Raw genomic sequence first — 17,316 nt, forward strand, 5'->3', positions numbered from 1 at the left:
TGGGCCGGGCTCGGTGCCGGCCCGCGCCCTTGTGTAAGGGCCGTGCAGAACTCGGGCTCGGGGGACCTGCCCTGCCACACCGTGAGGGTGATGTCTGGGGTGAGGCTCAGGACGGAGTAACGCATCCCGCCCAGTAAGCAATGCCTCGTACGTGTCTCCTTCGCTTGTGTTCTCCTTGGACTGGGAGGAGACGTCAAGAACAAGTCCTAAGCAGTGACTCCTTCTCCAGAAAATAACAGCGGTAATGCCACTTGCAGTGCTTTTTCTACATGTCGGTTCCTGTGAAGCATCCTTTGGAGCTGACTGATGTGCGTTACCTAAGCAGCAAGTTATAAATCAGGTAGGAAGAAAAAGTCTGTGGCTCGAGGGGCCTATAAATGAGTAAAATAAGCTTATAAATTCTTGTAAGTGAAAAGCAGAAGAAGATTTCTAGCCAGAGAGCAGTGTCATTTAATAGAGGAACTCATTGGTTTGGAAAAGCAGAGCAGCTAGCAGGCGTACACGGCCTCCTTCAGGAACCCTCTGTCTGTCAGGTGTGTTCTTGCCACTGGTCCCAGAGCATCAGCATTGTTAGTAAGGCAGGCTCGAAGGTAGCTGCTACAAAAGAGAACGAGTGCCTGTGCCAGACAGGAGGTGAGTGGCAGGTTTGGGAAGCAGTGTAACTGTTGATATGGAAGTGCATGGTTGGAGAAGTGAAGGTAGTGCTGAAGCACTGTTGAGTCACGACAGGCGTGGGGAGCTTTCTTACTGGTAACTCCTTTATTTTGTTGGCAAAAACGATGAAGCAACTGATTTTCTTTTTTCTCTCCCTACATGTAATATTAAAGCCTTATCATCAGAAGACTTGAACAATGCAGACTCTTATTTTTTAAGGTGTGGCCCTCTGGGACTTTGTGATACCCAGTTAAGGTTTGAGAGTCCACCTGAATAGACCTGTTGCAGAAACTGGATATGAATTTGTATTCTGTGTGTCTCAGAGACTAGAAACCTTCAATTATTAATTAGGATTATTGCAGTAACCTATTTTCTTGTGGCTCTTGTTTATGATGTCAGTGAGGAAGGTGGTCACACATTTAGAGAACTGGGTAAGTGACAGCACTAACACTTAATATTTTCCATCATGGAATTTTTTCAAGGATTGTATAAAAGTGATTGAAGTCAGTGGGTTTTCAAGAACCTTTGACAGCACCCTAAGCAGAGGCTTGTGAAAGGCAAGTGTGTATCATTCTTTACATAGTCCCACTCTGAAAGTATCCACTCAGCCTGCAACAGAGTCCAACCCAGGAGCTTTCTGGAACAGATGTACTGAAGACTTCAAGTTCCACAATGGATTTCTTCTCTTTGTCAGCTCATCCTTGCCTTTCATCCATGTGGAGCTCTGGTGTTTGCAACATCCAGCCTCCAGTACTTCTGTGGGTCAAATATGCACTACCTGAGGAGGCCAGTCTGTTGGTTTTTGAATATGCTTTCTGCTGCTTCTGTTTGGTATTTCCTGCTTTTTAAATTGCAAAGGGCACCGATGAGCTTCTTTCTCAAAAGAAACTGTAGCACTGTTCTGAAAAATAGAAATAAATTGGAAATAAAACAAGTATCAGATGGTAACTGGGCTATTATTGGCACCTGTGATGAACACAAGCTTTGTTTATGTATTTGTACATAGCTATGTGCTGTCAGGGTTTGGCAGCATTATTTTGATGGGAGGAGCTGGATCCCTGTGCAAAATAATGATACTTCAAGGGCTGCTTTCGTTTTGAGGAATGAACTCCTGTTTCCAGCATGGTGAATTGACTTGGATCCTCTTGGTACTAGAACATGTATGTATGTCAGAGAGCTGGCAAGTCCAGGCCTTCCTGCAGCAGTGGTTCTGGGAGAAATTTTTTTGGCTACTGTACCAGTTTCTTCAGCCTGACTGTTCAACTCCCTGCCCCATCTATCTGATCAGCAGAAAGATGAACATCACCACTGCTTCTTACTGGGAAGGACTTGGACTCCAGGCTTCACATGAGTAGTATAGACAGTTCTATTACTGAAGTGACTCAGAAAGGGGCCTAATGCTATTTTGTATTATTCTTTGTAGTCTCTTGTTTATGTCTCCTGTTCATTGATTCTCCTGTTTGATTTCCTTTGCCCTTAGCAGAGACCTGCTTACAGCCTGATTGTTTTCATGTCTCTGCTCCCAGTGCCTTCCTGGCCTGTTCAAGTTAGTGAATGAATATCAGAACAGTCAGCTGCTGCAGTAAACATCAGGAGATGATAAGCAGCAAACACAGGTTAAAAGATTACTGGAGAATGCTGTTGTGACTAGTAAATTAGTCCACTGTAAGTAGGCAGCATTTTAATTCTTTTATGTCCTTGTTAGAAAGTAAGAAAACCATCAGTAGCTAGAGAATCAAGTTGAATGTGAGATAGACAATTGAAATCAGAACACATGCAAGTTGAAATAATATAAAGCAAAGAAAAAAAAGTATTTTGAATTTAGAGCATAGTTAGGCTCAAGACAGAACAACTGGTGTGGAAATATGGAAGGCACACAGAAATAAGGGATAGTTCCATAGGGAGATTCATTCTGAACAGCAAGGTGAAGGAAGGATGGGGGAAGCCAAATAAAGGACAGTGTGGTGCTCGTTGGATAGGTATATGGTTTTTCTGCTTTGATATCTGCTTCTTTTGAGTATTTGTTATGCTCTTTGAGCTTTTCCTTACTTAACAAGAACAAAGAAAGAATAGTGCTCCCCTTTGAGCAGTGACTATTATTCTGATAGGAAGTGGGAAAGGTGTTATAAGATAAAACAGCAGTTGATTTTGACTGCTTCTGCCTGTCATTGCTACTGCTGGAAGATGGAGGTTTCTTCAAATGCTTAACTTTTGGGTGCTGTAGTTTAAAAGCATATGTAGGTTACTGTTACTTTAAATTCTTGCATTTTTGTGTTTTGTTGAATGTTGTCCAGATTACCTGTATGACTTAAACAGCTGTCTGACAGAAAAGTGAGGCTTGTAGGGTTTTTTTGTTGTAGGAATAAAAATGAGAGTACAGAACATACAGTTGCAGAGCCAAATCGTTCTTTGCACCTTCTGAAAAGAAAAAAAACTTCTTGTTTTCCCTAGAGGTCATAGGAATCAACTGACAAACCCTTAGACCACAGGCAAACCTATTTGTATGTGCATGTTTTCTTTCAGTACCATTTTCAATTTCTTCTTGTGTGCATCCTTGCTTATCTGTTCTTTAACTTTTTTTTTTTTTTCAGTATATTCTGCTGTTTCTCTCTGTTCCTGTAGAAGCAATACCCTTTGAAAGGCCTTGTGAACTCTTCTCCCACATAATTCAAATACCTGTTCAATTTTGAAAGTGCTCTGTTTTGAGTGGTGATATGTGCTAGAGTCTGAAGGCCACTAATATTTCTTTTTTCTATCCAAACGTAAGTGTGGTGAGTTCTTGTTCATGAAGTGTAACGTTCCCACTTCTAACACCAGCAAGATTTTAACCCAGTCTGTAATCATGGTGTTACATTTCAGTTTTGCTCAGTGGCTCCCAAAATGCTGATGTCAAACATAATCCACATTCAAATAAACAGTTAAACTAATTGCATACTTTGCAGACTTTATTTGTGATGGTTTTCTCATGCTATCCATTCCAAACTGTGATTTATTTCCCTTTGATTTCCTAATGTGGAATTTTTGCTTTTTGCTTGGTTTTCCTGGAGGCAGCTGGGATAATTCGTTTACAAGAGTCTCTTGACATGAGTCTGCTGGTTCTGTGAAATTTGGTAGTCAGAAGAGACCTGGAGTAGTTTTCTCCCTGGAAACCCTCTTTGCCATGAAGACATTGTACTTCAGCAGCAGCTTTTTATATTCTATCACATAGATATTGTGTCTTTACTTGACTGAGGTTTTGCTAACATTGCACTCAGGACATATATTTGTAGTCATTATACCCACCTGTTATTCATGCCCACCACCTTCTGTTTATTCTTCCATGAGATTTCAGTTTTAAACTCCCCAAGATTTTCCTCTGGGTCCAATATTTTATTGCAGTATTTGGAGGGAAAGCTGTCTTTGAAAGTTACTTCATTTGTCCAGTAGATCTCAATGCTATGTACAAAGAGACAACTTTTTTTTTTTTTTCCTTTGGGACTAAAATATTTCCCAAAATTCCATTTTCTATTCTGGAAAATACCTCATGTTACAGCAGATTAAACCATCCTATTTGTTTTTATGCAGTGGCAACACTCATTACTTCCTTGAGTACTCTGGTCTCTTTAAGCAATTAATTTCTTGCTCATTTCTTTTTAGGTCATCAACATGATTAGCTTCATCATCAGGCTTGCATGTTAACTGGGAAGAGGGCAGGTTGCTAGGTGTTTAGCTACTTTTTGGGGTCATTTTCATGTTGCTAGCTGTAAACAGTTCTCAAACAGTTTGTGATGCTTTAGCTGTCATGAGAAAGTGGTAGTTAATCATCTCTGTACATGAAATAGATTGACAGAGATGGTGTGTAGGACCTCTTCCACTGTATGCTGAAGTGTGTTTGATGAAACCTACTATGCTTTCAACATGTCATTGATTTTTTTTCTTTTGGGTGCATTTTTAGTTGCTGGTGTTGTGTGAAGCCCCAAGTGAAAAAATCATTCATGCCAGAGCAAAGCAACTTGTTGGAACAGGGTTGGTGGGAGATCCATCTATTCCTAATTTGAGTGCACAAAATGCAGACCTTTCCAAGCTAACACTTTTTGATTTGGGAGCCCTATGCTGCTTTGCTGAAAGCTGTCTCAATAACTGATTTTATAATATTTGGAACTGACAAGGAACCACTTGTCCAGTAAAAAATTGAGACTCAGAAGTTGTTCTCCCTGCTTCTCCTCCACGAGGACAGTACATGTGTTCTTGCTGATTTCTACAAGGTTATTAGTGGTAATGAAATTCAATTTTTTTTTTGGTGATACTGTAGGTCCAGTTCTTAACACTAGGTTTCTTCCTGCTTAGGTCTGTGCACAGTCCCCTGTAGGATGTCTCTGTACAAGGTTCAGAATTGAGAACTGGAATCAATTATTCTGCACTGCAGATTTTTTATCATGGCAGCTTTAAGGACGAGTAAGCTGTATCCTATTCCCATGCATTTCACAGATAGTTTTGCACAGTCATCAGTGAAATTCTCCTAGATGTTTTACTGCTTGAGGGAGGGACATGGGGTGTGTGTCACAGGAACAAAACAAATTGATGGCATTCCCGGGTCGTTAAGTGGTCCCTGAAAGCCATGCTGCCTGGTTACTTCACTTGTTGTGGAGGAAACCAGCCTGCTGCTCTGAACTGCCTGAGGTGTAGATGTTTGGCTTTTATTTGGTTATTTCATAGAACTACATTGTTTCATTTGATGTGTCCATAGCATTAACTTTTTAGCTTTGCTCATTTTTAAAAGTAACACCTAACAGTTTTTACTTTCAGAAGTAGCCTGAAAGGCACTATGAGATCCTTGCCATGGTATGGCTTTGACAGACGATTGTAATATAAAGTACAATGAAGAAATGTTTCAGTTTTATGTGCTACTGCCTGCTGCTGCTGCTTTTCTCATACAGAACTGGTCAAGATTTGTGACCAGTGTCAGAAGAGTTTGCAAAGTCTTTGATCTGTTTGTTGCTTTTCTGTAGAAAATCTGGCATCCACTACTTGTCTGTCATTTGTTTAAAGGGATTCTTGATGAGATCTGGGCATCCTGTGTTCCCCTGCTCCTCACGTGGTTCATCTTTGCAGGTTTTGTACCAGGTTGGTCAATCTGTCCCTTCTGGATTCTAGCTCTTAGCTATGAGCCTGTTAGTTCCAGTCTGCAAATAAATTGAGGAGCTTACATCAGGTCTGGATGATTCTCTTCTGGGCATAATGTTGCAGAAGTTCTTAGAACCTTAGCATAGGAGGCAGCTGAAGGAATCTTGCTTTCCCTTTTTCCCAGTTATTCTTCAGCATTGTGATGCTACATTCAATCACATAAACTCACCAATTAGGGAAACGTTTCTTTTTATTTAAGCTGGTACAATTAATTCATGGAATACATCTGCTTCAGTTTCCTATGTTTTTGGAGGGCTGATCCAGTTAAATTTCAACCTATATGGTCATTGTCATCTACTGTATTCCTGAAGCCCTCTGCATTTTCTACAACACTAAAAAAATTGGCTGACACCTTTGTTGTGCCTTGCCCTTTATCCTTCTCTGGTGTTGTAGGGCCATAAGAGAGGGCACACGACTGTCTCATATTCACCCTGTTACCCACTAGCACCTTTTTTGCAAAGCCATTTTCTAGCCTTCGAGCCCCCAGCCTGTGTTGCTGTGTTGTGTTACTGAACCCCAGGGACAGGCCTTTCCATTGCCATGGCTTTCATGTGGATCCCATTTTCCAGCCTGTCAAGGTCCATTTGGGTTGCAGCCCAGCCCTCTAGTGTTTCAGTTCTTATCTTGCTCCCTCTCTCAATCTGTGATTAAGCACAAACCTGCTGGAAGTGCATACTGTCATACTGTCCTGTTCTCCAGGTATTTAGTGAAGTCATGGGACCAAGTATTGGCCCAATCCTTGAAGGATATGGATTGTAAGTTAATGGGGGTTTTTGTATGTATGTTCAGGTGGGGGTTTTTTGTTGGTTTATTTTTGTTTGGTTGGTTTTTGTTGGGTTTTTTTTTGTTTGTTTGTTTTTCTCAAAAAAAAAAAAAGCACCTTGCAGTCTTCTTAGTCCACATCTCACCAGCTTAGCTATAAGAATACTGTGGGAGAGAGCATAGAAAGCTTTGGTCAAGTTAAGCTAAACACCTCCCTGGAGGTGTTAAAAAAAATGAGTAGATGTAGCACTTGAGGCTATGGTCTATTGGTTAGGGAAATGTTGGGAGAAAGGTTGGACAGGATGACCCTGGAGGTCCTTTCCAACCATAGTGATTCTATGATTCTAACATCTAATCTTCCCCCCTCATCCTCTGATCTACTCATCTCATAAGTCCATGAGGTCATTCAAGCACAATGTGCCCTCACCAGATCCACAAAGGTGTGTGCTTCCATTTTCTTGAGGGGATAATGACAGTAGGTGGAGTCCAGAGCAGCAGTAAGACACCTAAATAGATGTGTTGATTTGTAAATAAAAGTGTGTGTCTCATTTCTCATTATGGGCTTTGCTAACAAGTCTGTATACTGTGGCCTAGATCCTGTAATAGGAGTTGGCTTTCAGGTAGACATCTTCATTGAGGACATGTTAATTTAGTGCTAAAGCCTAAGCTAAAGCAAAAGTTGTATTCCTAGATTAAATACTCTTAAGAGAAGCTGCCTCTCTTGTAATATTTCCCCATTTATGTTTATAGAGTTTCTGGGCAAAAGTTGGAGAAAAGGGAGAAAATACTGCATGGGCTGTTTGGACCTCAAGGTCCTGCAAACGTTGCAGATCCTTGGCTTCAGTTTACATGCCTAAAACTTCACAAAGTAACTGCAAAATAGAATTTGGATCCTTGTACTTGAAAATGAATGGTCTGTTTTCACTACATGAAAGCATTTGGAAGGCCTAGTATTATCATTAGCTAGAAGGTTTTGATGTTTTAAAGATCATGGTGGTATGCAGCAATATCTAGTTTTATTGTAATGTTATTCTTTTTGTTGCATCTTATCATGTGCTCATTTTGTCTGAATTATCCTAATTCTATGATCTGATGGATTGCTGCTGTGAAAGTTGTTCACAGAATAGTGGGTTTTCAGCTCAGAAGGGATCATCTTAAAGAACACTAAGGGTGGCTGCAGTCTTGCCATTGATTTCAAGATGAGGTTTACCAAACAGTTTTCCTGCAGTAGCTGCCTGTGAAGTCCCTGGGTGGAGTTCTTGAGAATTGCTGGCCTATAAACTTGGGATTTTTTGCTTAGTATCTCATTGCACTTTTTTCTTTGTGTAATGTATATATTAATCAACTTTCAGGATGCACTAGGTAGGGACAGTAAAGACTCATCTTTTAGATTAGTCATTAGACTTCACCTTTTTTTTTTCCTTGTCTGTGACTTGAATGACACTTTGTCCAATTTAACTGCTTCAAATATAATCAGCCTTTTCCATTGTAAGTGGTCATGTATTGGCTAAAGAATGCATAGTCATTCTTGTAGTAATTTAACCAAATTTTTCAAGTGTGTTTAAGCCAGATCTGTTGCTTCAGAAGCCTACAACATGGTTCTTTTAAGACTGGAAAGGCTTTACAGAGCTTAACTAGCCCTTGAAGTTGATACAAAGAGCTTTGGTGGCCTTACCAAGCAGAAATCTCTCTTCCAAATGTGATCATATTCCAACAAGGGCAGGTTTCTGCCTCTTGTGTTTGGTAACTGCACCTGTAGGTGCAAGTGGTAAATGGTTATTTTGGCAAGTGCTTATGTTTGTCATAGTTCATCTTGATGACGTGTTAATTCGTAAGTAATCACTTGATGAAGTGGGTTTTTTCCTGAAAGAGATACAGGAGTTGGGTCAATCATCCAGTTCCAAAGTGATAGCCTAATAATGATCTCATATACAATAATAAATACATGAACTGATGAATGTGCCTTTTTTATTTGGCAGTATACTGTCCTTCCCCATCACTGCATTCAGATAATCAATTTAAGGAAAGTTATAAGGGTGAACATAGATATTTGCCTGAATTGATCAGATCTTAATTAGCTTTAACAGATGAAGGCTGACAAAGACTCCTCCTTCAATTAATCCTTTGAAAATTTCTGGAGAAGTAAGTTATGCCTCACTTAAAATGAGGAGCCCATCTAGTGCTGGAATTATTAATCTAATAATTAGCATGTGCCTTTTGGCCTCTGGTATTTTCTTTTGGGCTTTATTCTGGTTGGTTTTTGTTGGTTGTTTTTAAATGAAGCCGTGCTCCCATAGTTGAGGCAAACAGAACTTGTGAAGATGTTCATGCAGTAGTTTTATTTATTTGGTATTTTTTCTTTTGTTTGCCTTCAAATAAGGTCTTTTCAGTAAACAGTGTGAATAAAGAAATCTAAATTAATTTGCCTTTAAGGTAAAATAGATCTTACTGTCCAATTCATCACCATATATTTCTGTGACAAAAGCTGAAAGATGCTTTCTCTCATAGTTATATGTATCAACATCTACAACCTGTTCAAATAACAAATACTGAACTTGGCTTCCATTTCCCAGAGATGACAGCTCTTTGGGGAGGATAGTTGGAGGCTTTTTTTTTGCAATTATTCTATGGCAAGGTGTAATAACAAAGAGCTAGCTACATGAATAGTTGCAGATCTGTTGTAACAGTATCTTATTCTGTCTAACAGCAAACATGAGGTCAGCACCAGAAGAGCCAGTCCCATTACATGAAGAATTTATCTACTGTTGTGGAGCTGCTACCCATGTCTTAAAGTGTGGGCCCTGGAAAGACCTCTCAAAAGATGAAAGTAAAAATCTACCCAGGCTCTTATTCATGATTATTCCTGGTAAGGCTTTTTTTTGTTTAAGTCTAGAAGTGTGATAATTGCAAAAGGTGTGTTCAGTTTTAAAAATTTCACAAGATAAGTGACGGAATTTGGCTCATGCATATGGCTAAAAAATCAATAGTTATGCAGTGGTGAAATTTCTTTGTTGTATTTGATTGCTACTGTTATGTGTATTTGTAATGGTGCTGTAAGGTAAAGCTGAGAAGTTAGGATGTCTGATGTATTCTGCAGTGGTGGTTTGCTGACAGCATTGCACATTGGTTTTTCTTGCACATTGAAGTGGTGCTGCAATGTCAGCTGTGTGCCAACTGAAAGGTAAAAGTTAAAATATTTGAGAGAAAATTCTGGATCCACTTTTTTTTTGAAGTTTTTGTTTGTTTGGTTTGTTTTTGTAGAAAATGATTTTTAACTTACATTTTTGCATGTGAACTTCTATGATAACCTCTTGATCTCAGTGGGCATCTTCTAGTTCCAAGCTATGTTTAAATCTGGTCATCTTAAAATGAAAGCTCTAAACTTTCCTTTGGCATATTTTGAAATTAATGGAGAAGTCAATGAAGTCTGCCAATGCACTGTGGGAGTTCTGCCATTAACAAAACCAGAGCTTGAGCCTGCTCAAGCACAGATACTCTGACTCTCAGTGCCTTGGAGTCTGCAGAGCTTCAGTGCTTCCTGTAGTTATTTGAATGTATTAGATACTGTTGTTACTTCTCTAAGAATTGGTGGTGCAAATAATGACTCTTGTGATGCTCCACAACTTTGGCTTACTGCTTCTCTTAAAGGACACTCTGGGGCTGTTTATGGGCCAGTGTGTGGGTTGGCCTTTCCTTAGTGATGAAACAGAACAGGTTCCATTTTTCAGGTTTTTTTTGCAAGGTTTTGGAAACCCAATGGAATATTTTACATTAGTTTTTTTTGTTAGTTTCTTTGGACACAATGATTTTATGCACTTGCCTCCTGGAGATGAATAATTGTAACTTTTTAACCCAGTGACAGTCAGGTTTAAATTCTTTCCTTAACTGAAAAGAAGAAATAAGCCTTCTGTGATTACATCCTGCTACTGTTTCATGGGAACAATTTTTTAAGCCAGTTACTGCATACTGTAAATCTTCAGCAGGTCTATCTGTATGGATCCAAATTGTTAAACTGTTTTCTGGAGGTCCAAGCCTCATTTGATGGTTTTCAGTTGCTGCTTTCTTCCAGTTATGGCATTTCTGCAAAGCTTAAATGAACATCTAAGTTAAGTGTTTTTTTTTTTCCCCCCTGTGATCTGGAACTTTCACCTGTCTTAAGGTTGTGGTACCCTCATGTTTGGGTTTGTAGTAGACTCTGTAAGATAAATCTGTAAAGCTAACTTATATCGGGATAAAGATTTATTTGTAGGGGAAGAGCACAGAAGTCAAACATTAGCAACCAATGCAAGGCACCTTTGCAAGGCATCTAAGTTATTTTACTGGAAATATACCAAGTCACACAGGTTTTATGGGCTCTGCATTAATCATAGGAAACATTTTGTGCAAGAAAATGTAGTGGCAGGGCTACATGAAGCTTCTGTGAAGGGTTCTTAATAACATCTTATATTAACTTATATCGGTATAAAGATTTGTTTGACTTTTGTGCTCTTCCCCTACAAATATTAGCAACCAATGCAAGGCACCTTTGCAAGGCATCTAAGTTATTTTACTTGAAATATACCAAGTCACACGGGTTTTATGGGCTCTGCATTAATCATAGGAAACATTTTGTGCAAGAAAATGTAGTGGCAGGGCTACATGGAGCTTCTGTGAAGGGTTCTTAATAACATCTTATATTAACTAGATAGGTATCCAGAAATAGACATCAGTGAAATATTCAGAGTGCTTCTGTTGTGGTCTGGAAGCTTTTGCAAGGAGCTGATTTATGGTTCTGCTCTTATTCCAGAATTATCTTGGTAACAAACTGGAAGTTCTCTCACTGAGAAAACAATTAAAAAGCACAGCAACCACAATGATGCTATCTTCATTTTAGGTACCCAAATTGAGTAGTGAATCAAGTTACCCAGGCTCCTTGCTGTGGCTGGCAGGGAGCTGACAAGGCCCTGGCATAAGATTTGATTTATGAGAATCAAAACTGCATTATGTTTTTTTCCTACTGGTATATGCCTCATTTTTAGCCTTCAAGGGAAATTCTGTCTGCCAACATAAAAACAGAGCCTGAGGAGAGATCCGGACAGTTGGGTCATCTGGCAGCACGTTCGTGTACCTAAACAGTTAGGATTAGATAGCATTCCCCTCATGCTTTTGTAACTTCCCCAGTATGAACTCTGGAGCCCTTCTAGAGTCCAGCAATTTTCACACTTGAAAGGCATGTATCCCTCCTTGAGATTCTTCATGGAATGAAGTAAAGAGGGGCAAAGGGGTAGTAGCTTAGTACAGGTCAAGGAAAGGAATCTCCAGACAAGGGCAGTTCTCACTCAAAAAGAGTGTGCACAGCCAAGTGTTCAGTGATCTGAACTGAATGTGGTTAGTCCTACTCTGTATGTGATGCATTGTTCTGCCTATTAAACTGCCCTGGGACATATTTTTCCAGTCTTAATGAAATTCATGCATATGATTTTGTTTATATGTAGTTAAACAAACCAGGATTGGGGGTGCGTGTAGAAGGGAAAGATGATAAAATTCTCAGCTTCTGCTGGAACTGAGTTCTTGAAAGAGATTTGAGAATAAATCCTGTGTACTTATTATCTTGTGTTTTTTAGTCAAATTTCTTCCTAATGGGGAGGATTTCTCTGATCTGACATTTTTTTTAAAAAAAGGGGAAGAGGGAAGGAGCTGACTCTAAAGCATTCTTCCACTTTGAAATCAATGGCAAAATTCCTATTGACTTTAAATGAGGCAGGATTCTGCCTCCTGAGGACTGATAGCTCACTGTGTTTGAAGCAGCTGGAATATAGAATATGCAGCAGACTTTAATCTCATTTAAATGCAACAAGGTACTGTTTTTATTAATGGCTGTCTGTGTAGCCTTAATTTTAATACAGTTTTCCTGGATTACTTGAGATGTTTAATGTACACTTTTTTGGTTCCACAAAGTTTTGGTTTTTTTTTCCGTGTGTAAGAAAAATCTCCATATAGGAGTAATAATGTGTTGACTGAAGTAATTACTGTGTACAAGGCTCAGTTTTTCCTCAGACCAGAATATATCTCTAGGCTTCTTTGCCTTTCTTAATGTGAACTCTTTGCTATTAAAATCGATGAGATTTACTCATGAGAGTAAAATTAAATGTGTGCAGTTGAAGGATCAGGTCCATGGTTTTCTGGTAATGTAGGTGTTATGGGAAGGGCAGGAATTACTTTTTTTCCTCCAGTGTAATAAAGGTCTGTTTTCCCTTTTGCAGTGTTTGTTCAGTGTAAAATTAGCAATGAAGTATAAAATCTACTACAGCAATATTTAACATTGCTTGGGTTCATTGAAAACCAGAATCCCCAAGGTGTAATGGAATATCTTTTTTACTGCTTTAAGAGTATCTGTCTATTTGTGTTTGTGTATTTATGAAACATTTAACCTTGTAAATAAATACAGTACAAATTTTACAACCACCCTGCTGTTTAGCTTGTAAAGTTTTGCTGTTTATCAAGTTTTTCTTGCATTTCATTACTGGGGTGCATTGCAACACCTTCAGCTTCGTAATTTTGGCTGTCTTTGCTGTAAACTAGACAAGTTTATTTGCAGTCTTTTACTTAGTTCACAGCTGATAATGTATAATATAAATAGCTTTTTTTTTGGTGGTGGTAAAGCATGCTACACACATTTTGTTCATTAATATGCAGGAATAATTTCAGAGTTTGGTTCTTTGGCATGCATGCAGAGTACTTCCTATACTTGCCAAGTTTCTTGATCTGCCTGCTTGCAGTTGGATTGCTCCTGGGTTATTGGATCATCTGATTGTTTTACCAACTCATGCAGTGACTTGGTGATGTTTAAGGCCTATGAGGACTTAACCAGACACTTTTTTTTAAAGTATAAAGATTTAGTCTCCTGAGCTAATGCTTTGGGTCAAGAGCTGCTTATGGGTTTCTGCCCAACAGAAAGTGAGAGTTTGGATTCTCATCTTCTTCTAGGAGTAGTACTTACATCAACAAGACTGTTGTCACTTGAAGACTGCTTAACTATTTTTCAGCAGTGAAAATAGTGCAAACAATTTGCCAGGATTATGACAAGTCTTTAGTATGTTCTCCCTTGAAGTGAGACTTCCCATTAGCTTTAAAGTCTTTGAAGTTCTATTTTTGACTGTAAAGTAGGGACTCAGAAAAGCTTTCAAAACATTATCTGGCTTTGTCTTCACCTGCTGTTTTGATATTTAACATTCATCACTCAACATTTGCATAAGAAAAGTGCTATTAAGAATCACTATAGATTAATACCTTGCAGTAAAACTAGTTATATAGCCTTGAGTCTTAGTTCTTTTGTATTTTGGTTTTGGGTTTTTTTGGCTCCCACTAAACCAGCTTTTTTTTTTGTTAGTCGTTGGCTCTGCTCAGCAGTCACTGGATTGAATAGCCCTTCAAAGGTCTACTGCCACCAGGGAGACTAAGGAATGGTGTTTAATAAGTAAAATAATCTATTTCCTCATTCTACAACCTGTATAAAGCATGTTTACCCCAGTTCTCTTCAATATGTTTTTAGAATGTGCTTTGATTTATATAAAATGTATACAGATTATATACCAACAAGAACATGTTCTAACCATTTATCTACAAGGTCTGCACTGGATCCATAAGGACCTATAGCATCAGCAGATTAGGTTGTAGTACACAGCTTCTGGCAACTTTGGCTGGGGTGTAATCCAGAATCCTGCATGTGAATCTTGGTGTTTAATGTGTGGTTCAATCAGAACAGTTTACGTGAAGCAAAATGTGGTTTTGGACTAGAGACCACTGAGTTACTCAAGGAAGGTACTAGTATCCTCTCAGACACTACTTTTAAAGCCAGCAGCCAGTGTGTCCTCTCCCAGGGCACAGCAGTGTTCACCACCTTCCTTTGAAATACAGCTGGAGGAAAGGGGGATGCTGTGGCAATGGACAGCCAGGCTGAGAGGAAAGGTTACTTCTGACCTCCTGGGCAAGGGGCCTTTGGGTTTGGGCCATGTTCTCTTCTGCACACTTTGTGCTCACAGTCGCTCAGTGAGCTTCAGCAAGAATTCTAGGAGCTAACTTGAGAACCTGTTCTACTTGAATGCATTAGGTAGTAAAGGCTGCTTTTTTCTTCTTTCTGGTTTTGTGGTTTGTTTTGGTTTTGGTTTTTTTTTCCTGACTGAATAGTGCCAGAGCATCAGCAGGAGGAAAAAAAACTGTCCAGCCTCACCTCATCTTTTACCTGTGCAGTTTTGTCACTATCAGCTTGGTTATGAGAACTCTTCTGTGGTTTGTTTTGGTTTGGCTTTGTTGGGGGAGGTTTATTTGTTTGGTTTTTCTTTGGGGTGTTGGTTTATTTTTTTTTTCCAGGATCAGGCTGGGTCCATGTCACTTAGTTCAGAAGGGGACTCTAAGGCCTGTCGATATTAAACACCTAATTAAGATGCTAAGGTGAGGAGCATAAGTTCCCAAGTGCTTTGTATAATCAGTAGCTAGGGATGGGCACTGCCATGAGCATTTCTGCCTACTCAGGGGTTAGGTTGTCCCGAGATGTTGTGAAATCTCCAGATATGGAGATAATTAGAACTTGACTGCCAGCATACCTGGGCAACCTGTTCTAGCTGATCCTGCATGAGCAGGAGGTGAGTTAGGAAATGTCAGGTGATCTCTTCTGACTTCAGTGATGCTGCAAATGTGACCCAGGAACTGGCCATCCAGGCTTCTTGTCCAGATGTGGATTCTGATCTGGATTGATTTTGGGGTGCCTTCAAAAGGCAGTAGAGATAAGTGTACAGATAATCCCAAGTAAATACTTGATTATAATTAACCACTCTTTCAAGAGCTGTAATTGTAGGTGCCCTCTCCTTGCCTTCACAGCAATTTCTGTACAGTAGGTGCTTTAACTCTGGAACTGGGTTTGTTGGGTGTTAGGAACCAAAGAGAATTAAAAATTGGTAAAGAATGAGGTATGGTACTGAAACATAGTATGGAAAGAGTATGCCAGAAGAGGGAGCTATTTTAAAGATTAGAAAAAAATATAGTGTTTTTTGGAAAACTTATTGCTGTAATAGCCAGCAATACCATGTACTGTCAGGCTTCAGGCTCTCGTCTGAATGCAGAGGTAAGCACTGACTGTTTCTCTGCTGTACTTTACTTTTACTCTGCCTTGCTGTAGCTTTGTAAGGCAGTTAATGTGGCAGTGATTAATCATTTTTGTTGGTTGTTGAGGATCATAAAAATGCCTTTTACTTGTGTTAGGGGGAATGAAATAAAGGAAGCCAGTTAGAGCAGAGAGCATGGGGTTGGTGTGCTGGGGCTTCTGTTCCCAGGCTTTCCACTGAGTTGCTTTTCAATAGATGGCCAGTCATCCTGAGAAACTGTGTACCAAACCTCCAAACAAATCTTAGTTCACATTTGCAAAATTTCTATAATCTATCACCCAAGTCTCTAAGCCAGCATTCAATTACAAGCAGCTAACATCAAGTAAATAAGTTAACAATAAAAGCCCAGCTGCATGGAGTGAGACAACAAATATTTCCTATTCTGCAATGTCTAAATCATTGACCCACTCCATGGGTAGCTCTGCTCTTTCTGATTGTGTGAAATTCTTGGGACAGGACATACATTATCTTCTGTAAATATCCAAAGGATGTTAAGGAAAATAACTAATCACTTTTATATACCTCATATCTTTATTAAAGGAATCATTCATTTAGCTTTGGATTTTGGTGGTTTGAGTTAAGTAGTGCTTTTAGATGCAATGAGGATTTTTAGATGCAAGTCAGAGAGTGTAACTGCACTGGTGCTAATGTTGAAATAAGCTATGTAGGAATCCTGTTTACACAATAACTTGCATTTCATTTTACTTAATTCTGTACCACATAGCTTTAATGACCTAAAGCTGAGGCTGAAAAGCTGTTTTCTGTGCAGATGTGTATTTTCCATCATATGTGCATTATGTATTTATGCTCACTACCTCTACTAGTATAAGAAGTTGCATGGGTTTTATTACCTTAGATTATTTTGGCCATACCAAGTAGACCAGTGCTGCTATTGTCCATTCTCAGGTGAAGCAACGGGGCGGAGAAGAAGGGAAATTTAGATGCCCAAAAATGGAGGTGATGTTATTTATGTAATATGTTATTATATAGTCCCTAGACACACCTAGTCCAGAGAATCAACTTAAGAATCTTGTTCAGTTGGAGTCTTGGCTCCCTTGACAAGGCATGTGGAGGATTGCACAGCTCAGAATGGCATCTGGTTGAGCTGGCACACTTTAGTCACATGTGGCTAATCAGCAAGAACCATAAAAGTCTCAATTTTGCATCTAAAATTCTGTCCTGAGTTAGATGTTTATATCTGAACAGCTGAGCAGGATCCACCGTCTCTGTGTACACAGATACTCTATTTATTTATTTAAGAAAGGTTCCTCTTTAGCTTAGCTTAGCAGCAGCATTCATCTGTTTTGTGGTATTGGCAGTGCTTGAAATGAAACTGAGTCCTGAAGGTATTCTGCTTGAGTGGAGTATTCACTGCAGAACATCATGCCTGACTGAGTTAGCCAGGAGAAAATGGCAGTGAACCTGCAGTGCTGTCATGGAGACAAGAAGAGGAACACTGTCCTTTTATCATGACCTCTCCAGCACAGGACTTGAAACAACCACTGGATGCTTTGAATGTGTTACTGGCCTGCTGGGCTGCTCTTTTGACTGGCTCTGGGAAACCTAGCTGGTGTTCCTAAAATTTTCAACAGTGCAT

At 39.4% G+C, this 17,316-nt stretch overlaps 1 protein-coding gene across 1 annotated transcript in view; it reads left to right on the forward strand.

The window, feature by feature from the left end:
- Positions 1 to 9,291: 9,291 nt before the first annotated feature.
- Positions 9,292 to 17,316, forward strand: part of LOC103779952 (UPF0554 protein C2orf43 homolog) — a gene marked incomplete at its 3' end in the record, with an annotated part of 19,796 nt that continues 11,771 nt past the window's right edge. The window contains exon 1 of the mRNA XM_008947599.1: positions 9,292 to 9,445. Within this exon, the coding sequence (XP_008945847.1) occupies positions 9,292 to 9,445 (154 nt within the window). The remainder of the gene's footprint in view (positions 9,446 to 17,316) is intronic.

Source organism: Merops nubicus, unplaced genomic scaffold (assembly GCF_000691845.1).
Source record: "Merops nubicus isolate BGI_N331 unplaced genomic scaffold, ASM69184v1 scaffold6539, whole genome shotgun sequence".
Classification (NCBI taxonomy): Eukaryota; Metazoa; Chordata; class Aves; order Coraciiformes; family Meropidae; genus Merops; species Merops nubicus.